Source organism: Drosophila montana, unplaced genomic scaffold (genome assembly GCF_035044405.1).
Source record: "Drosophila montana isolate Dmon_TW-CO22-7 unplaced genomic scaffold, ASM3504440v1 contig_3200_1, whole genome shotgun sequence".
NCBI classification, from domain to species: domain Eukaryota; kingdom Metazoa; phylum Arthropoda; class Insecta; order Diptera; family Drosophilidae; genus Drosophila; species Drosophila montana.
Genome location: NW_026998080.1, coordinates 8,621,456 through 8,645,325, shown reverse-complemented (window position 1 = coordinate 8,645,325; position 23,870 = coordinate 8,621,456). Strand labels below are relative to the sequence as shown.

The following is a 23,870-nucleotide window of genomic DNA, read 5'->3' as shown; positions in this document are numbered from 1 at the left end:
TAACACTTTAGTTCAGTTTTTAAAATCGGCTGGTTTTCTTTATTTGGTTAGCAAGTAATACCACTAACCAAATAACATATAGACCGGACAAACCGTACTTTTGAGGGTGACATTCGATATTTCTGCGGCTGGTCCAAACTCGCCTTCGTTTTTGTTCGGGTTCGAGACATGCCCGCATGCTCTCAGAAGCAAGAGAGTAAGAATACATATGGCCTGTGTCGGGGAACGGCAACGCTGTCTTTTTACTCGCTCACTCTACAAGAAACTGCTGTGGCTTACTCTCATCCATATGATTTGTGCGATAGAACGGCATCGCTGTTTTTATCTCGCTCCCACTACAGGAAACTGCTTTGGCTTACTCTCAATGCTCTTTCAATTTGTCTATGTACCGTTTAAATGTTTGTGTGTGTATTTGTCCGCACAAGCAAAAATGCCCAGAAATTCAATTTTTCTCAAAAGTCGGTGGCATATCTTCCCTTTTGACGGGACGAGTAATATGAAATAATGAAAGGGTTTGCCAAGTCGATGCGAAATTCTTTCTTTTTAGCTCGTTCTTTTTCGAAAGGGTACCTAAGCGTTGGCATGTGTGCATTTAAAAGTTTTTGGACTTGCTATTCACGCATACTAACATATTTTGTATATGAATAGAAGCATTTATGCGCATGTGTGCCTGTTGGTCCCTGCCTGCCTGTCCGATCCAAATTTGACAATATTTTTGGACTTCTGAATTTCGAGCTCTACACACACACACACAGAGACACAAATGTGTGTGAATGGGCTGATCATGGGCGCAAAATTTAAAAATATCATTATTGGCACGCGTCTGTCGCGCGCCCTTCTTTTTATCATTTAGGGCTTGAATTGATGAATGAATGTTGACCCCTGCAGCAGCCCGTTGGGCCGAAAGGGTCAACTTTTGGCAAACACCTGCACCTGCATATGTAGGTCAAGTGACTGATCACTTAACTAATTTTAGGAGCAATTATATACTGATAGTATTAATAATTTTATTGTCTTAAAATATTTAGCTTTTTCATATATGAATTTGATCTACAGGTAGTTAAATTTTGCGCCCATGATCAGCCCATTCACACACATTTGTGTCTCTGTGTGTGTGTGTAGAGCTCGAAATTCAGAAGTCCAAAAATATTGTCAAATTTGGATCGGACAGGCAGGCAGGGACCAACAGGCACACATGCGTATATGCGTGAATAGCAAGTCCAAAAACTTTTAAATGCACACATGCCAACGCTTAGGTACCCTTTCGAAAAAGAACGAGCTAAAAAGAAAGAATTTCGCATCGACTTGGCAAACCCTTTCATTATTTCATATTACTCGTCCCGTCAAAAGGGAAGATATGCCACCGACTTTTGAGAAAAATTGAATTTCTGGGCATTTTTGCTTGTGCGGACAAATACACACACAAACATTTAAACGGTACATAGACAAATTGAAAGAGCATTGAGAGTAAGCCAAAGCAGTTTCCTGTAGTGGGAGCGAGATAAAAAACAGCGATGCCGTTCTATCGCACAAATCATATGGATGAGAGTAAGCCACAGCAGTTTCTTGTAGAGTGAGCGAGTAAAAAGACAGCGTTGCCGTTCCCCGACACAGGCCATATGTATTCTTACTCTCTTGCTTCTGAGAGCATGCGGGCATGTCTCGAACCCGAACAAAAACGAAGGCGAGTTTGGACCAGCCGCAGAAATATCGAATGTCACCCTCAAAAGTACGGTTTGTCCGGTCTATATGTTATTTGGTTAGTGGTAATACTTATAATTATTACATATATATATTATATTATGTTGATAAACTGGCTACGTTGATTATGTACATATTTAACAGGTATACTAAACGCACTTAGTTGTTTATAAAGCATTGTTCACAGAACAGATGATCACAAGTTAGGTAGTTTTTGGTTTACTCAACAACAAACTGGACAAGTTGCTGTATGGCAGCTCGAATGCCATTGAAAAGACAATGGACGTCAGGTAAACAATCACTGTGAAGCCGCAGGAGACAACGCACTGCAATTGCCCGAAAATAAAATAATAATTTATACAACAATTACATTACGTACCAGCATTAAGGGATCCGCATGAGTGCTGGAGTTTGTCAGGCCGTAGACGAGTGCAATCACCATGGGATTTAGCAAATAAATGGCATAGGACAACCGATTCATATGCTGAAAGCATCGTGCCTCCAACAAGCGAGACCACCAAACGCCACGCCCCGTGGCGCTGCCAACAATCATCCAGCAAACACTTAGCGAGAAGGCCACTCGGCCCAGTACAAACAATGAGATGGTAACCAGATGGCCAAAGTCACGCTTGACGGTCGAGTAGATGCAAATGAAGAAGACCAGCAGGCAGAAGTGCCAGAGCCAGCGCTGCTGCATATCGCTCAACTTGCATCGCAGACGGCGCTTCAGGAAGCACCAGGCGGCCATGGAGCCAACAATATAGGGCAGCACCCGAACAAACGGACTTATATAGATCTGTGTGCCCGTGCCATAGACCGTATCGAAGGAGAACTCAAACTTGGAATTGATGCCAATGCTATAGGACCAGGTGATGGTTGCCAGCAAGCCAGCGACTGCAACAAGTCGCGCCCACTTGGGACGTCTGAAAACAAAGCTTCGATAAAAAACACATCAAGATAAGAGAAAGTCAATACTCACTTGGCATAGAGGAACAAAATCGCATTGGCCAACAAAAAGAATTGCATATCGCAAGCCACGCTCCAGCTCCAATTGACGCACATGTCCTGCAGATCAAAGAGATTCTGTATGAAAAGCAGATTGCGCCACCAATGCCGGGCGCACAGCTCATCGAAGCGCTCATGAATGTGGTAAACGGAAGTGTCGCCAATGTAAGCGAATACCAAATCCACGCTGCCAATGATAATGATGTAAAGCGGGCCCAGTCGCAGGTAGCGATGGAAGAGCAGCTTGCCAAAGAGCTTGGTATTGGCCATAAGACCATTTTGACGCACTGCCTCCATTTGTTTGACGTTGCGCAGAAAATTGTAGGTCTGCAGGAAGCCACTGCAAACAGTCGAGGATTAGATCAGGCGCACATTCCGCCGTGCCATGTACCCACCTGATGGTAAAGAAGACATCCACCAGCAGTGGCGCGGAGGAAACATACTGGAAGAAGATCTGCTCGGCATAGGATATGAGCTCCGTTTTGTTGTGCACCGTAAAGTACATAAACCAAACGACATGAAATATCAATATCCAAATGGCACACACGGAACGCAGTCCATTGAGCAAGGGTATCTGCGAGGGGCTGCTCTCGCGCGTGGCAAAGATTCTTCGCCAATTGCTAACCACATCGTAGCAGCTGACAAAGCTTTGCAACGGACGCCACTGCAGCATAGAGTGCAAAGCTCTCCATATTTCCGATTCAACTGGCGCCAGACCGACACCATCCTCATGCCCCTCCGGCGGCAGCTGCTTGGCCACGCTGAGCTGCTGGGCGCAGAGCATGAAAGCGCAGGTGGCCAGCACAAAGCCGACGACAAGCTTGAAACTCAATCGATCATAGAAAACGTCGCGCAGCTTCAGATCCTTTACATATAGCACCTCGGGCTGCAGCTCAAAGATGTCGTTCTCCTTGAAGCTGCCCGCAACATAATCTCTGGTCAGCTGCTGGATCTCGCTCGACTGGCACACGCTGGGCAGGCACAGGCCAATGTGTAGGATTTGTTCGGACATTAGCTTTATTTCCACCTGCCAGGGCGAATTGTGTCGCAAATAGACCACACGATAGTCCATGCCAAAGGGCGCCTGCTGCGTTATGAGGCCATGGTGCATAATACGCTCATAGTTCTTGGATAACGTTATTGCCATCGGTCGCTGCACGCTGCTGCAGCCCTCCCGACTGCCCAGCCAATAGTTTTGGCCAAAAACAAAACCCGAAGACTTGGCGCCAGAGGCATCAAGCACTGCAAAAGGAAAGGTAAGCTCTTAAAGATCTTAAACAGTCAAAAATTAAAAGATCTGTTTGCCTGCCATATTAAAATAATGATCACCTTTCATAGCCCAAGGCTGTTTGTTGAGGATCCCTCGCTGCACGTGCTTCAACTGCGCATGGCAGATGGCATTCACGTTGCTCGTGTTGGCCACTTCTGCTAACCCATAGATGACAGAGCTGTGCGCCAGCTGTGCTTCATGTCTGTCAATCGGAACGCGATCGCTTGCCGTGACTGTCACTTCCAAGTCCTTCTCCGACCAGACATTGCTGCTGCTGCTGCTGCCATTCAGAATCGTATGACTATATGGACGGAGCTGTAGCGTTGAATCGTTCTGTTTGCCAGTACAAGCAAAGATCAGGCTCAGGCTTAGAGCTAATGCTAAACCATATCCGTATCGCTGCATATCGTGTGGACCGCTATCGTCAGCGGCAATAACTGCAAAAAAACTTAATGAGTTAGTTGCATTGTCAATGTTATGGTTAGTACGCTCATGAATATACTCGAGTGTTCACTTTGCTGTCAATTACAAGCGGTAACTGTTTATTTTTCTGTTTCAGGCCACTTTCGTACACGGCGTATGCAAATACAATTAGTGGAGCTCGGAGTGGGACATACACTCAGCACTTGTGCGCTTCCCACCGGAACTGAAAGTGTGAGTGTTTGTGAAATCCCCGTTTTATCCAAGAGTCCAAATTTAACAAATAGCTGCTCATTAAGAGCTTTGCACCCGATACTGTTCATGACAATGGCCCATAGATTGTACGGCTCTAAGGCAAACAAATCAAGTTCAAATATCAATTACCCCCTCACCCAGTTTTTAGGCAGATCGTAAGTGCGCTTCAATGCCAACTCATGACGTAGCCATGTATATGTTTATATACTGCAGCGGATCAGTTAGGTACAAACAAAAAAAAAACCAAACACATAAAATCAAAAACAATTAAAATCACAAGTCACTTGAAGGTTTATTGGGGTGTCTGTCAAATTCGAACTTGCCAATATTATTGCCTCCAAGTGCACCGTCTGCGATTCGTTCAACGAAAAACTCATTGCTTTACTGTACTTGTCAAAGGTTTTTGTTATTTTTTTCTCTCTTTTATAACAAGCAAAACTCATTAGCTTAAAACTCCACTAATCAATCCCAAGTGACATTTCCGATTGCTTCTAAGATTCCTGTCTCTGCTTATTATTAGGCATATGATGTAAAATATTTGCCTTTCATTATAAATTGAATTATGATCAGTTTTCGGTAAATACTTTTAGCTTTAAGAAGTAATTTTCAATATTTGCACAGTTGTTCAGCCCATGCGGGAGATTTGGCCAAATTGAAGCCCTGCGGCCAAAGCAAATTGTACGCTCGTGTGACTTGTGCAAAAAAAAAATCAAATCCAATTCATAAAAACTCATATATAACTCATATGTATATATAGTGTGGTATAGTGTGCGCTTTACTTATGTAGCCTGACATGGTTTTCGCTGTAAGCCCGTTTCGATAGCTGGTTAGTTAATTGCTCTTCGATGAAACCATTTCAAGGGCGAACCGCCTTTGGGTTTTGCATCTCTTTTTTGAAACTTTTTTTTTTGTCTTGTATATATGCTATGCAAATGAGCCGGCACCTTCACCTTTAGTGGGATCCGTTTCAATAATGCCCATTTTTGGCAAGTTTATAAACAAAAAAACAAGATATATTTTGTGATTTTGTAACCATGGCAGCCCGTTTGATTTCACGATTGATGTTGCGTTCGGGTGTTAATAATGGAATCGGTATTGGGCACTTTGGCAGTACTCCTCTGCAGATTATGCATATGGGTCGATCTTTACAAATATTATTATTATGGTTTTTGTTTCTCACTCAAGCGCTTAGACCTTAGTCAATATGCACTGACTTTGGTAGTGCTTATTCAGTGCATATTGCAGCACATTTGGATGCAATGGAAACTGGGCCACATATTTTTATAGACTTTTAAGTTTTTGATTATCAGCTGAGACTTACTTTAAGAAAAGTGAACTTATTTAGTGTTTGCACAAATATTCCAATTTAAATTGTACTTCACTTTCGTTGGAGTTTTTTTTTTCTTAAATTTGCACATAAAATTTCTTTTGTATTGCTTTATATCTTGACTTTATTGCATTTATGGAGCATTCGTTGTCTTTGCGTGTGCACGATATAAAAAATATTATAACATCGCAGACAAAAAAGCAACATTAAAACTTAATCTAAATTCGCTTAATTTTTGCTATGGGTTGCGCACGTCTGAGGTTTACCGAGAAACTGCTGCGCCCTGCGTCTCGTCTTGAACATTTATAAACTCTGAGACCGCACGGCAGCACGTGAACAGGTAGCAGCATCAGCCGCCGCTCTGTCGCTACAAGAGATTGAGCGACAACAACCACGTAAACGACAACAAACAACAACAACAAGCGTAACACTTCATCATCAGCGCCATCAAAACAAAACGTTTTCAGGTTTCGTGGTGACTTTTTTTTCGCAACTCCACATTTGTTGTCATTTCGTCTGTCTGAACAATTACCGGCGTGCATTTCCGAGCCGCTGCTACTGAGATGATCTGCGGTACTTCACAAGGTTGTGGCGTGCAGTTCTTGTTTATCATTGACAGATTCATCCGTTCATTGCACTGCCTTGATAACGGGCAAGCGCTATTTCCGCAAATCTGAAGGTGCGGCCTAAATAGCCGCACGCACTTTATTAAAAGCGCACTAAATAAAACCATTACAATATTTTAAGGCCCGGTCGACATATCGTAATGGAACGCACTTACAATACTATGTATTACTTTTTAATTATTTTATTTTATTCACTAAGTGTCTTTTTACAATACTCAATTACGTTGTCTTTATTCATTTAATTTTTAACTGCCTTTAAGTAACATAAAGATCTGTTAGGATTATTTAAGCATTTGAAAATCTCCCAAAAAGATAGTGAGGGAGAGAGAGAGAGAGTGGGAGCGGAAGAAAGTGAAAGTAAGAGTGTGAGAACGAAAAGAGATTCTTATAAATTTAAATAGGGGCGACATAGATGATATATAGTTTCTCTTTTCTTTTTTTAACTCTTTTCACTCTTTATTCAGTACTCTCAGTTTTTATCCAACACCTTTCCTTTCTGCTCGCACTTAAATATCGACTTATTATGCGATTTTAATGTATTTAAGTAAGCCATGCGGTTTTGATATTATTTTCTGTGCTTTGTATACAAATGAACGTTGAGTATCGTCTTTAAATATAAATAAAACGCGCGCGCTACAAATGCAACTAGGTGGCAACGCTGCAGATAATTACCTGAAATTTGTGCGGTCACACTCAATTAGGTGGCAGCTTTGTGGCTAGAGTTGCTTTGGAATTGCAAATAATGTCAATCGCTATCGGCAGTCATAGCAGGTCGAGAAACCATTATAAAATAGCAAAAATTAAAGTGAAACGACGCGAAAAATAAAATTGCAACAAAAATAGTTTTAAATACTGTCAAACGACGCGCAAACGAAAACATAAAACGGTGCAATTTGTAAATGAAACAGCTATACGAGAACACATCCTGCACAGCATAAAATAGCAGCTTCAGAAAAAGAGCCATAAAAATCGATTCTCCAACGAAGTCACAGTCATAAAGGCCAAGAGGGAGATTTTTCGCGCGGGCGTCGGTGGAGCGCCCAGTGCTTGTTTTTTTTTTTGCCTGTTTCCTTGCCAAAAGTCCAGCTAAGCATTTGTACGTGAATGAATGTGTGTGTTAATATTTGCGATTTTTACTGTGTGCTTGTGTGTGTGCGCGATCCTAATTTGTATTTTCAAAAGCCAGTTAATGAAATTATGTTAATAAACATAATTAGGCAACAGCAGTAGTAATTTTAGGCAAATATTTAAGCGTCTGCCCAAATAAAAACGAGTGCAAATACATATAAAATTCCAGCACAGTAACACAAACAATAACAAAAATTACCAGTGTGTACACATGTATAAATATATGTGTGTGTGCGTAATAAATAGCGCAAGTCAAGAATGAAATGGAAATACAGCCCCCCGCTTGCACTCCGCCCCACATGACGTACCAGCTACAGCTACTGTTAGTCGTGTGCGTGGCGCTAATTGAAACGCTCACTATTCAAGCTTGAGCTAGCGCCCATCCTCCCCCTCGCATTGTGAGTCACCTGCCACCCTAAAAAATAAAATAAAAACAACAATAAAAAAGATTGCGTGCCACACACATAATTCTCGGCGGGCTCAATACAAAAACAAAACTGAATATCAGCCTAAAACAAGAACAACAACAACAACAACAAAACAACAACCGTCCCAGTCATATCCCTTTTTGGTGGGTGCATGATTCAGACGCTCTCACACCCACTCAAACCACACGCATAGACGTCCATTGAATCAAAAGTGAGAGTATCTCCAAGGCCTGCACGATGTCAAGTGATAAGATCAAAGTTGCTGTGCGGGTGCGACCCTTCAATCGGCGCGGTAAGTATTACAAAAATTAGCTCTAAAGTCAAGTAAATAAGATATAGCTAGAGAGCTTGCATTTACAGGGGGGGTTTATTTCAGCTTTGTCTCTTCTGTGTGCACTGCAATCAATAATGCATAAGTCAGCTGAATACATATATACATACATACATATATAATGTGTGCATGTGCTTGTACTTTATTTTCGGGATAACAAAATTTGCATAGAGTCGCGCACTTGGCTGTGTTTGCCCTTGCTAAGGGTATTACTTTGTTACGAAAAGTGTGTACATACATATGTGTGCATAGAAGGAGACATCTCTGGAACACACTGGCAAGCAACTGTATCCGAGCCGACTACATCTGTTTTTAGTCTCAGAGTTTTAAAGCTACCTTGCAGATTTATATATTGTTTTGCTATATTCCAAAGTCGGCCGCATCGGATTAGTATATAATATAGCGTCTATAGGAACTATCCTATAATATAGAAAAAGTTCGAAGATATCTGATCTTAACAATCTTATCGATGTCCGTCTACTATATCATACACCTTACTTGGGCAACATTGGCTACCATTTTATATCTAAGTAAAAGAACAGATCACGGAGTAAATATATAGAAGGGTATTTAAGCTTCGGCAATTCTTAGTTAATGGTGCCTTCTTGTTTTTCATGCAAATGCTGTTTCCTTTGCAAAGGTCGCCTCGTTTTTCAATGCAACGCCAGCAACTTTTTGCGCTGACAGCCTTGCAGAGCGGCTAACTGACTGACTAACTGACTGACTGATTGACTGACTAACTGACTTACTGACTCACGTAACTAACGCTTTACATTTCCAGCTAAATTTTCACGAGGTGAAACCAACAATTGACGTGTGTTGCAAGTGCAACCAAAGCAAAGGCAATAGCAAAAGCCAAACACTGCTTTTCCACTTTGCCAATGTCAACGGCGATCATTCATTTGGCTTATCCATGACTCACACACACACACACACACACATATACACACAGTGCAGCGGAAATGTGGGGGGACTCTGGGGAGCAGTCAATTTGAGCCCCACGGCTGCGTCAAGTGGAAGTCATTTGCCATTTACTTTTCGCATATGTTTTTCTCGTATTTTGTATCGCCAATTCCTTTTGCTCTGCTTCCATCTGCTGCTGCTGCTGCTGTTTGTTTCCCCACGTTGCCAAATCACTTCTTTATTTGGGGCTGGTTTGTGTCATGTTCTCTATACGCTTGATTCACTGTCAAGTCAGAGTGTGAGTGAGTCTGTGTGAGTGTGCTCGAATGATAAGCGAAACAAGCTATATTAATATAAGCGTCATTGTTATCAAAGCCCTGATAAGGTCTGATATACGCATATTTGTGAAGTTAATATTACAATTATGCTATATACTATATATATATATATATATATATATATACTATATTGTAGACGTAATCGTCTGGGTTAGTCGATTTCCTCATCAATTTTTTCGGTGACATCTTACGCATCGCTCCGCATTTGGGCCAGATTTAGCTGACGACCTCTTCAAGTCACAAAGCGTAAAATGGAAACTATATAGAAACAGCAAAACAAAGCACACACAACGCACACTCAACACACACACAACACACACACAACAAACAGTTGCGCTCGAAATGAAGTCACAGCGCGAAAGCAACCAAAAAGCTTAACCTGTTTTTCCCTGCCTGCTGACCAAATGTCTATCTAAATCTCTGTATGAGTGTGGCTTACTCTGTGTGTGTATATATATGTTAATTTCAACATTGTTAAATGGCAAAAGCGTATGCACATTTTAAGGTTATGGCGAAGAAATGTCCAAATCAACTGAACTCAGCAGCTCAAGCTTCAGCTGGAGCTGACTAACTGACCAGAACTCATTCACAATTGGGGCCAGCCTATCAAATAATTTATGGCACGCCTTTGTTATAGGCAATACACACACATGCACACACACACAGTCACACAAGCAACCAGCAACAACAACAACAACAACAACTCGTTGATGGCCCGTGTTGATGTGTGTCCTTTGTGGTTTCTCAACATTCTCAATTTCTCGGCTTTGCTTTGCCCTTTTTGCCAATGTCCATGTCAGGTCGGCTTTATTTTTGCAGCGGAAGTGAGTGTACAGCGCCAGGAGCAGGTCACAATACACACACACACACACACGCACACATATGTAATGCATATGCATGTGTGCCTGCAAATACAGTGAAGCCTGCCAAAGTTGAGCCTCTTTCTGTTTATTTTATTTTTGAGCATTCATTGAATATCAGGTCTAAAATTGTCTATAATAACACGACAAGTCAAGCCTCAAACTCGCTCAGAAAAGTTTTAATGATAGCAAAATAATAATATAAGTACAAACTTGGTACGACTGTACTCCTAATTGAATTTGTTAGCTCTTAAGGCTTCACTGTACTTGACTTGGCCTAAGTCTGCATTGGCTGGCCTCTCTGACCAGCCATCTATTCAGCCAGGCTGCCTGCCATCCTGTTAGCCCGTCCTTTGTTTGTTCTTTGCCTTTTTTACGTGCGAAGGACAATGGCCGTAAGGCTTCAAATATTTCAACAATTTTTCCAGCTAGCAAATTCAACAATTTCGACTTCGTTTTTATTGCCGTGCAATGTCCGTGTTTAGCTGTAAGTAGTAAATATTTCAGGCCAGAATATTTATGGCGCTGCACGTTTTGGGCAACAGTTTTTTTTCGTTCGTTTTCATTTCTGAAATAACAATTATTTGAAAGGTTCGCGTTTTTATTTATGTGCATAAAGATTGCGCTATAGCATTGGACTTGCCATTACATACAAGTACACATTAACACATATAGGCATTTATCGCTTGATTATACAACGTACGGACATAATATATACATGGGTTTTAATAAATGTATGAGTTTTGCGCTTTTTTCGCACATATGTACGAAATCAGCTGACAAGCGTATGCACATACATGTATCTATCGTATATGAATATATATATTATATAAATATATTGTGCCTCTGCTATTCTGAACTTGTTATCAACCTTGTACTGAAAATAACTCAAATTATACTTATCATATGTGAATTACAATAATATATGTATATATATATTCATTTACATATTACCATCGCTCAACAGAAATTGAATTGGGTACAAAATGCATCGTCGAAATGGAAAAGCAGCAAACGATATTGCAAAATCCCCCAACATTGGAAAAAATGGAAAGGTAAGTAGGCCTAGTCTTGACTTTCTTGACTTATATACATGCTTAGCAACACCCACTTATCCTCTGATTCATGCAGAAAACAACCAAAGACATTTGCATTCGATCATTGCTTTTACTCGCTGAACCCCGAAGATGACAGCTTTGCGTCACAGGAGACTGTCTTCGATTGCGTGGGACGTGATATACTGGATAATGCATTTCAGGGCTATAATGCATGCATATTCGCCTACGGCCAGACGGGTAAGTGTACCATACCATCTTACAATATAAGCCACTAACACGATCGTGACTCATTCTCTTCACAGGCTCTGGCAAATCTTACACAATGATGGGCTCACAGGAAAATAAGGGCATTATACCGCGTCTCTGCGACAAGCTCTTCTTGAAAATAGCCAACAAATCGACACCGGAGCTCATGTACAAAGTGGAGGTATCCTACATGGAGATCTACAATGAGAAAGTGCACGATCTGCTCGATCCGAAGCCAAACAAGCATTCGCTTAAGGTGCGCGAACATAATGTACTCGGCCCCTACGTCGATGGGCTGTCGCAGCTCGCAGTCTCATCGTATCAGGATATAGACAACCTCATGACCGAGGGCAACAAATCGCGCACTGTTGCTGCAACCAATATGAATGCAGAATCGTCGCGTTCCCATGCCGTCTTCTCGGTCGTGCTAACACAGATACTCACCGATCAAGCAACTGGCGTCAGTGGAGAGAAAGTTTCACGCATGTCCCTGGTCGATTTGGCTGGCTCCGAGCGTGCGGTCAAAACCGGCGCCGTTGGTGATCGCCTCAAGGAGGGCTCCAATATTAACAAGTGAGTATTTTCTATATTCATAATATTTATTTATTCACTTATTCACGATTTAAATATGCGTTTACAGATCCTTAACTACACTGGGCCTGGTCATATCCAAGCTGGCTGATCAGTCGAATGGCAAAAAAGGTGGCAATGAAAAGTTTGTACCCTATCGAGATTCCGTGCTGACCTGGCTGCTAAAAGACAACCTGGGTGGCAATTCAAGAACCGTAATGGTGGCCACAATTTCACCATCGGCGGACAACTACGAGGAGACGCTCTCTACGCTACGCTATGCGGATCGTGCCAAGCGCATCGTCAATCATGCCGTCGTCAATGAAGATCCCAATGCGCGCATTATACGCGAACTGCGTCATGAGGTGGAGACATTGCGTAGCATGCTAAAACATGCCACAGGCTCGCCAGTTGGTGATGTCCAAGACAAGCTGGCCGAGAGCGAGAATCTAATGAAACAAATTTCGCAAACCTGGGAGGAGAAACTGGTCAAAACGGAGCGCATACAAAACGAGCGACAGCAGGCTCTGGAGCAAATGGGCATCAGTGTCCAGGCCAGTGGCATAAAAGTCGAGAAGAACAAGTACTACCTGGTCAATTTAAACGCAGATCCGTCCCTCAATGAGCTGTTGGTTTATTACCTAAAGGTAAGCTCTATTTTCTGTTGTAGAAAATAAACATTAGCTAAGCCTTTAATCTATTCTAGGAACGCACGCTGATTGGCGGCCGCAGCATAAGTGGTCAGCAGCCGGATATTCAGTTATCTGGCTTGGGCATACAGCCGGAGCATTGTGTGATTACTATCGAGGAAACCGGGTTGTTTATGGAGCCCGTGCAGGGCGCTCGCTGCTTTGTCAATGGCTCCGCTGCGTTAGAGAAAACGCCGCTGCAGAACGGCGATCGTATACTCTGGGGCAATCATCACTTTTTCCGCGTCAACTCGCCAAGGATAGGAATTAATGCCACCTTGTGCGCATCGGAGCCTCAAACACCTGCACAGCTCATCGATTACAATTTTGCACGCGATGAGATTATGCAGAATGAGCTAAGCAATGATCCCATACAGACGGCAATTGCACGTCTAGAGCGTCAGCACGAAGAGGACAAGCAGGTGGCGCTCGAGAAACAGCGACAAGAATACGAGCGTCAGTTCCAGCAGTTGCGTAATATACTCTCGCCCAGTACACCCTATGCACCATATGCACCCTACGACCCGCTGCGCATGGGCAAAGTAACGCCCAATACGCCTACCTCGCAGATGCGCGTAGAGAAGTGGGCACAGGTAAGGAACTAAATAGCATCTAGATATTGAGACCTGATGTCTATAACTTATTGCCTCTGCTTCTAGGAACGCGATGAAATGTTCAGGCGTTCGCTGGGTCAGCTTAAGACAGACATTATGCGTGCCAATTCCTTGGTGCAGGAGGCTAACTTTCTGGCCGAGGAAATGGAGAAGAAGACAAAATTCTCGGTAACACTACAAATACCGCCAGCTAATTTGAGTCCAAATCGACGGCGCGGGGCTTTTGTTAGCGAGCCCGCAATTCTGGTAAAGCGCACAAATTCCGGCAGCCAAATCTGGAGCATGGAGAAGCTAGAGAACAAACTTATTGACATGCGTGAGATGTACCAGGAGCACAAGGAGCGCATACTCAACGGACTGGTGCGTGGCAATTCATTTACAGCATCACACATTCCATTCTTTGTCTTTTGTACTAACCATAAAACTTTATGTGTACTCGTATAATTCGCACACGCATTCAATTAACCCTTGATACAGCCCCTTATTGAGACATTCTCAGATGATGAATTTGACGACAAGGTAATTAATAAGTCCCCGAATCCATGAACACACACAACTTAGCTATAGCATAACCTCTATATGTATGTTTAATTTCCCTTTAAATTAATGCTGTGCTGTGCCTTTGCAGGACGAGGACAATGGCAAGCCACAGGATCCGTTCTATGAGTCACAGGAGAATCACAATCTCATCGGCGTGGCGAATGTATTTCTGGAGGTGCTGTTCCACGATGTCAAGCTGGACTATCATACGCCCATCATAAGCCAGCAGGGCGAAGTAGCCGGTCGCTTGCAGGTGGAGATTCAACGCGTGGCTGGCCAAATGCCGCAAGATCGCATGTGCGAATCGGTGTCGGAGACCTCGTCGGCGGATTCGCGGGATGAGTACGATGATCCCGTAGATCCCATGGCCAATCAGATCACTTGCCGCGTCACCATCAAATGCGCCTCGGGACTGCCGCTGTCGCTGTCCAATTTCGTCTTTTGCCAATACACATTCTGGGGCCACCAGGAGATGGTGGTGCCTGTCATCAATGCCGAATCTACGGCCCTTGATCAGAATATGGTATTCAAATTTGAGCACACTCAAGATTTTACGGTTACCATTAACGAGGAGTTCCTGGAGCATTGCATCGAGGGCGCGCTTTCCATTGAGGTCTGGGGTCATCGCAGCGCTGGCTTCTCCAAGTCCAAGGGCTGGGAGGTGGAGCAGCAGCAGGCCAAGGCGCGCTCCCTTGTCGATCGCTGGGCGGAGTTGTCGCGCAAAATCGAACTGTGGGTGGAAATACACGAGCTCAACGACAATGGCGAGTACTCGCCCGTCGAGGTAACCAACCGTAATGAGGTGCTCACTGGCGGCATCTACCAGCTGCGCCAAGGCCAGCAACGTCGCGTCAATGTGCGCGTCAAGCCAGTACAGAACTCGGGAACCTTGCCCATCATCTGCCAGTCGATAGTCAATGTGGCCATTGGCAGCGTGACGGTGCGCTCACGACTGCAGCGACCGCTTGACTCCTACCAGGAGGAGGATCTCACTGTGCTGCGCGAAAAGTGGAGCGAGGCGCTGGGTCGCCGGCGGCAATACTTGGACCAGCAGATACAGATGCTTATCAAAAAGGAGGAAAAGAACGAACAGGAACGCGAGCGGGAACTCAGTCTGGTGCATCAGTGGGTCTCGCTGACCGAAGAGCGCAATGCGGTGCTGGTGCCGGCACCGGGCTCGGGCATACCGGGCGCACCCGCCTCCTGGGACCCGCCCGCAGGCATGGAGCCACATGTACCGGTGCTGTTTCTCAATCTTAACGGCGATGATCTCTCCGCGCAAAATACTAACGATGAGCTGTCCATATCGGGCATCAACTCCATTCTCTCCAAGGAGCATGGCCACAGATTTTACACGCTGCAAATCTTGCAGCATCTGGACAAGGATGTGTGCTGCGTGGCCAGCTGGGACTCGTCCATGCATGACAGCCAGGCGCTCAATCGTGTGACCGAAGCCAACGAACGCATCTATCTTATACTGCGCACCACAGTGCGTCTATCACATCCCGCTCCCATGGATCTGGTGCTGCGCAAGCGTCTCAGCATCAATATCAAAAAGGGTCAAACACTAACCGATCGGCTAAAGAAGTTCCGTTTGGTGCGCGGCGAAAATGCCATTTGGCAGAGCGGCGTTACCTACGAGGTGGTCTCCAACATACCCAAGGCTTCCGAGGAGCTGGAAGATCGTGAATCGCTGGCCCAACTAGCAGCCAGTGGAGATGACTGCTCGGCCTGCGATGGCGAGACCTACATAGGTGAGCTGCAAGCGGATTGTAGGAGTGATATATATAATAAAAATGTTTGTATTCCCTCAGAGAAATACACGCGTGGTGTCTCAGCTGTGGAGAGCATATTAATACTGGACCGTTTGCGTCAGAATGTGGCCGTTAAGGAGCTGGAGACGGCGCACGGACAGCCGCTCTCCATGCGCAAGACCGTCAGTGTGCCGAACTTCTCGCAGGTATGTGATGCCGCTCAACAGCTGCTTCAAAAGCTAAGCTTTCTAGTGCCTTTTGTGCTTACACCTCGCCACCCCACAACCGCTAGCAAAATAATATTTGTACAACTCAAATATTTGACTAAAAACGCAATTCTTTCTCTTTTCACAATTTCTATGCGCTTTCACCAAAAAAACTAAAAAAAAATCTAACCCAACAATAATTATGTTGTTCACACCGCACACAAAAAATAAAAAAACGAACTAACTAAATTTACAAATATTTAAACCAAATTTGGCGCGCCTAACAAACTGCAATTGTATTATTGGTATTATCTAAATCTATGTGTCGTGTGTGGGTGTATATATTTAACTGCCCTGTGCTGTGTACAAAACGCTTTTCACTGCGCACACAGACGGTCAAAGAAACCACCAACACCGGGAGTGTAAGTAATCTGTGTGCAATGTACTCGAAACACTATGTGTAAACTATGCTTTCTATAGATACAAGCAATACTTGTCTAGTCTTTTTTGTAAAATCTCTATGTGTGTATATTTGTTGTTATTGTTTTGTCTATTTTCCTGAACCCCAAAGTTAATTTGTGCGCGTTTGCCAGTTTTGTTTGGTTTTTGATTTTCATTATATTTTAATTTTTTTATTTTCAACATTCTTTTTCATTCACGATAATAAATAACATTTGTTGTTGTAAATATGCTAAATACAAAAATGCAATTTATGACGCCAAGAAACTCATGACTAAACTTATGCAGATCATGCGCTTCGATGCCTCCATGGAGTCGCTGCTCAATGTGGGTCGCTCCGAGTCCTTTGCGGATCTCAACAACACGGCGCTGGGCAATAAATTTACGCCAGGTATGTCATTTAATATGTTTTATGATGTTTACTTAACTAATGGACCGCACCTTTGCTTGCAGCACACAGCGGCGCCGGAGGAGGCGCTGGCAATGGTGGTGTTATACGCAATCGACATAGCTTCGGCGGCAAGGGCAGCAGCGATGACTCCCCAGGGAAAGCCTTTGGCATTGGTATGTATACCCCTAGGGACTCAATAGCGAGCTATCAACAATTTTATTTCAAACTCACCTTTAATTTTGAGCAACTTTTTCCAAACGTTTACGAACATATAACCAAAGTTTTTTGTATCACAACATACATATATTCTCTAACTATACAAACTATATATTATCTATATATAAGAAGTATTTTTATGCTTATGCGCAGCAACCCAACAAATAGGCTGCCATGCCCTAGAGCAAGGGATTTATCTTTGTTTACGTACTTAACATATATCTTTATATAGATTTTTTACAAAATTAATATCTAGCGCTGATTTTCTAACAAGTATTTAGCATACTTTATTATGTATTCGTATTTCTAACTTGTAGCTAACGCGTTTATCCTAGACACATTCTCTTGTGCGGTCCGGCTATAAAAAGATAAATCCTTTAACCAAAATGCTTTTAATATGCCCAAGAAATGAAAAGCAAGCAAATATTTATACAAACTGTTAATGCAATTGCCGCTTCAACTTGTTTCTAAAGTTCAACTTTTGCTTTGGCTTCAATGCAACACAATTGCAAAAAAAAAAAAAAATAAGAAATTAAAAAGAACACCAACTCGATCTAATTTGGAATCGATTCCAAAATGCACATTAATTTTCACCTGTGCTCATACTACTATATTATTCACCAGAGCTTATCATATAAATTGACATATATTGACCTACATACATCTCTCATTACAACAACTCTCACATACTTTATCATATTCGAACACAAGCTCAGATTTCTTTCTATTATGTATACGTACGAGTTTGTCTGGTTCTTTTTTCACGTGTCATTATGTACTCTTTTTCTGTGCTTTCTCAAACAACTTGAAACAATTTCAAATTTTGAAATTCAAAACGCCAAAAAATAAAATAAAAATAAATCAAACACACAGGCGCTATACTGTCAGGTAAAGGCTGGCCCCATGTAAAGTGCATAGTATAAGATTGATTGAAAATTCATTAATTGTTAGTTGGCGTTTCAGTATGTCTGTTGTTCACACAAACACCCACACACACACGTATACTCATACTAGCACACTCAGTCATGCCCATGGACAAACAAAACTGGTCCAAAATAAAACATAAATGTTGAACTCATCTATGTACCATACGTATTACCCCAATGTAACCTCATCATTTTAGAGGGCGGGCTGTATTACTAGTACTACAATTTAGTAAGTAACTTTGTAGTTTTGTGTTAGTTCTGTTTGCTGGTAAAACGTTAGCTGTCATATTCCCATAAACATACCCCATCATCAATATCAATAACTCTTCCATTATAAGCCAACAAATTTCGTGTACACTGAACAAAAAAGTTGCTAAAACTCGGCATCATTTGTGCATATGTTTCAATTAGAGTCCATTTACATATGTTTCATTGTATTTCCATTTGTCTTCATTCATTGTACACTCCATACACACACATACTGTGTTTTCCAATTTCCCAATTTGGCGCACCATTCACAGCAGGCACGCAGAGCACGAGTTCCGAGCACGAGATCGAGCGCATTTAGTTAATCAATTGACGACCTAGTTCCTAATTCCTAGTTCTTGTTCTCTTGTTCATGTTTGTTGTGTTTGTTTTCTTTAAGTGTGGCGAACTAGTCGCCAGTTCAGCTAGTGAGTTACTTTTTTTTATTGTATCGCTCATCAAATCTTGTTTGATCATTGTAACTAAACATTCAAACATAATCATTGTCTTCCTTGAATACCCGTGGAATGCAGCGCGTCCAACATTTTTGAATCTCAATTTGAACTTGAACACATTGAGAATTGCGCCAACAAAACGTATGTGGTTTGTCTAGCTCTAAGCCCTAGCTAAGCTCTAGTATACCAAAGTTTCTATAACTAATCTATCTTTAATCTATTTATACAGCCTCGCCGGCAACGAGCAAGCTGCTGGGCATGCGCATGACGACGCTGCACGAGGAGCCGTTGGGCGGGCATCGTTCGCTGGACGAGGAGCCCGAGGATAGCTACAGCGATTCGGAGTATGCCGCCGAGTATGAGCAGGAGCGGCAGCAAAACAAAAGCCTCGCCACACGCTCCCGTCTGACCGCCTCCAAGACCATGGACTCGTTCATGGATGTCAGCAGTCATTCGAATCAAAGCTATCTGAGCTACACATCCAGCGCCAATGCGAACATGAAGCATCTAACTGGACTGGCCACGCTAAGCATGAGCTCGTCTACCAGCAGCGGCTACGGCTCGCAAGCCGTGTCCTGCAATAACCTAAGCAATGAGGACATTACCTCCATGCGTTCCATGAGCATTGATGAGACGCCAGGTGAGTGCGAAACCTATATATATTATATATATATATATATATATATATATATATATATATATATTTGTCCTGATTGACTGGCTGACTTATTGAGGATCAATGCACAGCCAGAACTGCATTTTTTACTGTCGTTAGGGTCTTAAATAGATTCATTCGTAATTGGGAAATTTCCTGAAAATCTGTTGTATGAAACTTTTTTGTTAACCATTCGGCTGGCTTCAGCATTTTTATTTTATTATTTGTGAAATTTGTGTTTTACGTGTTTCATACTTTTTGAAAAATCGAACTCCATATGTGGAAAATTCGGATCCGAGGAATCCAAGCTTCGTCTGATTAGCTTCAAACAATTTTGTAACCCTCTACATTCGAAATTAATCAAAGCGCGTTTCTACTATTTTGGAAAATCCACACCCATGTATGGAAACCGCACGGAAAACTGTTGTGTACGATTTTTTTGTTCTTCAAGCGATCAGCTAAATTCAAAAGTTTTTTCAAAAATTATTACCTGTTTCACCGATTTGCGAAAGCCGCCAAATGGACGGAAAGAGGAAGTTTGTAAAAGGGAAATTGGAACATTTTGTTTTTCATTCAAAGGATTGGATACCAATTCTCAAATATCTATGTTAAATGTCATGCAGGACGTGAGGTTTCGACGGACCCGGGCAAAGCCAGTTAATATTCGTACTATATATTCCTATTGTTTGTAGATTTCGATCGTATAAACTCCCATTCGCCGCCAAATCGCCAGACGCGCGTCAATCCCTTCCTGAAGGACATGCCAAAAGCCAAAACGCAGGATGCTGAGACAAAGAAGCTGCAACAGACCCACACACATCCGCTAGAGCAGCCCAAGGATAATGCACAAAGCGATGAGGAATGTGAACAGCAGCAAAGCAATAACAATGAGAGCGTCAAGTTGCCAGTGCCAGAAATGTCACAGGAGGGGGAGCATCAGCAGGGGGAGGTGGTGCAGCAGGAGCAACAGCTGGATGTACCTGAACTCGTGCAGGCCACAGACAATCAGAATGGCAATAAAATGCTGGAGCATGCCGCAGACACTAACGAAACAGTCGAGTCAGTTGAACAGCAACTTGAAGGCAATGGCATTGTTAAAGAGCAGCTGCCTCCGGGCAAAGTTATGCGACGCAAAAAGTCCGCAACGCAGCCGGCGAACAATGGCGACAGCAGCAACAACAACAACAATGGCAGCAACAGCAACAGTACGAGCCAAGTGACACGCAACAACCAACGCGCCTCGGTGGCCAAAATGGAGGGTCTGGGCGCCTATTTAGACGTCAATGCCAGCATCATGTCCAGCAGCACAGAGGTCGAAGGTGTGTATGCCGCAAACGAACCTGGGAATCGTTGTTTTATTTCCGATATGTTAACAGATGACGGCAAGGATCTGGATGTGACGCTGCCCGAGTGGATTGTGGTGGGTGAATCGGTGCTTATACGTCCGTATAACACCAGCGGCGTTATTAGCTTTGTGGGCACCACACATTTTCAGCCCGGCGCCTGGATTGGCGTGGCGCTGGACACGCCCACGGGCAAGAACGATGGCACCGTGCAGGGTATACAGTACTTCCAGTGCAAGCCCAAGCACGGCATCTTTGTGCGCGCCGATAAACTGCTCCTGGACAAGCGCGGCAAGGCGATGCGCGCGTATAAGGCGACCGAGAAGAGCAACAGCATCAGCAAAGGTGGGCAGCCATAGACGAATCAAATGACAACCACATTTCACAATTCACACATTAAATGACTTCTTGCAGAGATGAGCAGCTCGATGACACGCTCGAAGAGCCGCGGCGAATCGCTGAACGTGTCGGCGCGCAAATGATTGTACCCAAAATGTTCGCATCAGCTGCAGCGTTGGACTAATTGCAGGCAGTCGACGCTGGTTAGCAGTCGAGTTGGTGCAAGTGCAACTGCAGCTGCAACTGCAACTGCAACAGCCACAGCGACTCCAACAACCTGCCACAGATTGCGTGCAACCAGCAACGCTGCGGATGCGAACAGTCATGGCAAGAAGTGTTATGCCAATCGACGCTCGACGGCCTTCTAAGGTCGCCAACGATGCACATCGTCCAGCAACGAACAATGCGGAGCATTAACCAATTACACGCTAGCTTAACTTACTCTCTATCGCACCGCATGCCGCAATTACACACACAAACACACACACACACACACCTAATCCAACGCTTTGATATGTATTTGTAAGGCGGTGTCTACAGCAGAACTAGCAACTAGCAATTAATTAACCAAGCGGCCCTCCTCTCTGCCAGCTGCACGCGATTCTAATGGATTAACTAAGCAAAGCGTTTGCGTAGTTGCATTAACCAAGTGCAATACCACGAACACTTTGATACCCTTAGTCTATATGGTAGTTTATAATTATGATCGTTTAAATGTGTATGTGTGTATGTTTCCTAATGGTTTTATTCCGATTCAATTGGTTGAGTTCTTTGTAGTTAATTAATGTTTGCTGCTTTTTGATAAAGCACGAATTTTACTATATTAATATATATATTTATATATATATTTTTGTACCGGTTGTTTAATTGATTGCCTAGTTTAGTTCAATTGTTTTTTGTACGTACGAAACTTTATTTTATATTTGTATATCTTGAACTATATCAATGTGACTTGGTTAATACTACTACGAGCTTATTTTTTATTGTTATGGACTATATCAAATATATAAAATCAGTTGTATATAAATATTTATGCAGTAAGTTTTACCAGACATGCAATACTTTTTCAATATATCTCCCTTATAATTGAGCTCACATTTTGTTTAGCGCATTTATATATATATATATACTGACAAGAAACCAATACAATATTAGTATATAATAACATATTCCATATCGCTGCGCCTGTGCTAAACAAGAAAAGCGAATCAAGATTAAATTAAACCAATTATCTTGTATCTTGTTTTGAGAACAAGAAGCTTGGCATATGCGCGGTATATATGTTAATTGTATTATTTGATGTGATGTATTTATAATTTTTCCATTTATATTGTATATTTAAATAAACTTCATTTTGCTCTACATACATATATATATATTTATATACGTTTTTGGGTTATGTCTTATTATTTTGCTATTCGATGTGCAATATTAATTTTTTGTCTGTATGAGTATTATTATTTGTATAATATATCGATCAATGTTGAAGGTTGTGCGACAATGTTTGTGAACCAATAACCGAACACTGATACAGAATGAAAGGCTTGCGTTAGTCCAAAGATTGTGGACTGCGTCGAAAAAGATATGATGGAAATGAAGCAATAATTGTGTTGAATATTCAATTTTATGTTTAAGATAATCTATGACATATGAGATATACATATATGGAAAGATAAACAGCAAACCGGCTGACGAACGTTTGTACGTAAACGTATCCATCCATCCAACAACCAAGACATCCAAGACACTCCAAACTGAGTCTGAGATAAATTGCAATTTACAAACAATAAAAAAAAATAACAAAACAAAAAATACTTATAATATAAAAAAGAAAACATAATAGCTGCAACCGACAACAAGCGATTTACACTTAGAAACCAAAATTCCAAACAGAAAAAAAGAAAACAAAAATTCCAAATATGAGTTGAAAAGTTAAAGTAACCCAGCTGGAGGAACTACATCCAGCCAGTCAACCAGTATAATACTTATATGCATACATGAATATATATTATATATTAGGTATACATATGTATATTTTCGAACTGTGTTTTCTACTTGCATCAACTACCAAAAACCAAAAAAACCAAAAAAAAAAACAAAATATATACTTGAAAATACGTCCAAAATTGAAAAATTCAAAGCAAGCTAAAAACTACAATATATATATATACAATTACATATTAATTATATATATATACATACATAACTATTTATTTACCAATGATACACATAAACATAAACTGACAACTAAATATATCTTCGGTTGGCCGAAGCTAAAATGCTCCTTGAGAAAGTATTGAAAAACGAAAAGAGTTTTTTCGACTTCGAGAACAACAATTTTCATCTAAATAATGCTCAAAGAGCATTCAAAATAATACAAAATAATAATATTTGGTGTGTGTGCAATTAGTAGACGCCGCATTTGAGTTCTTAAGATTTGGTTCCAGAAAACAAAAAAAAAAAAAAAAACTCATTAAATTGTTGCAACCCGCCCAGCACAACAACTAAATGTACACGAGTGTACATAAAGGCGCGTTAAAAATACATAAAACTAAACATTAACTGCAAAAT

General features: G+C 42.1%; 2 protein-coding genes across 4 annotated transcripts; one reads left to right on the top strand and one right to left on the bottom strand.

Moving 5' to 3' along the window:
• Positions 1-1,886: 1,886 nt before the first annotated feature.
• On the bottom strand, positions 1,887-6,296 carry LOC135432213 (nose resistant to fluoxetine protein 6). Its single transcript, XM_064687768.1, has 6 exons — positions 6,245-6,296; positions 4,036-4,413; positions 3,102-3,948; positions 2,681-3,046; positions 2,081-2,624; positions 1,887-2,027 (listed from the first exon to the last, which is right to left on the bottom strand). The coding sequence occupies exons 1-6, from the start codon at positions 6,279-6,281 to the stop codon at positions 1,905-1,907; spliced, it is 2,295 nt and encodes a 764-aa protein (XP_064543838.1). The 5' UTR covers positions 6,282-6,296; the 3' UTR covers positions 1,887-1,904.
• Positions 4,315-22,665, top strand: Khc-73 (Kinesin heavy chain 73). 3 transcript variants are annotated; one of them, XM_064687764.1, is made up of 19 exons: positions 4,319-4,456; positions 4,536-4,634; positions 11,560-11,647; positions 11,724-11,887; positions 11,953-12,469; positions 12,537-13,113; positions 13,173-13,748; positions 13,815-14,129; positions 14,247-14,288; positions 14,398-16,063; positions 16,124-16,269; positions 16,662-16,691; positions 17,017-17,119; positions 17,182-17,292; positions 19,041-19,103; positions 19,192-19,602; positions 20,310-20,936; positions 20,994-21,305; positions 21,375-22,665. In XM_064687764.1, the coding sequence occupies exons 2-19, from the start codon at positions 4,556-4,558 to the stop codon at positions 21,440-21,442; spliced, it is 5,895 nt and encodes a 1,964-aa protein (XP_064543834.1). In that variant the 5' UTR covers positions 4,319-4,456; positions 4,536-4,555; the 3' UTR covers positions 21,443-22,665. The 3 variants fall into 3 exon arrangements, with proteins under 3 accessions (XP_064543837.1, XP_064543835.1, XP_064543834.1); XM_064687767.1 differs by lacking the exon at positions 14,247-14,288 and having other exon boundaries at positions 4,315-4,456; XM_064687765.1 differs by lacking the exon at positions 19,041-19,103 and having other exon boundaries at positions 4,315-4,456.
• Positions 22,666-23,870: the final 1,205 nt, after the last annotated feature.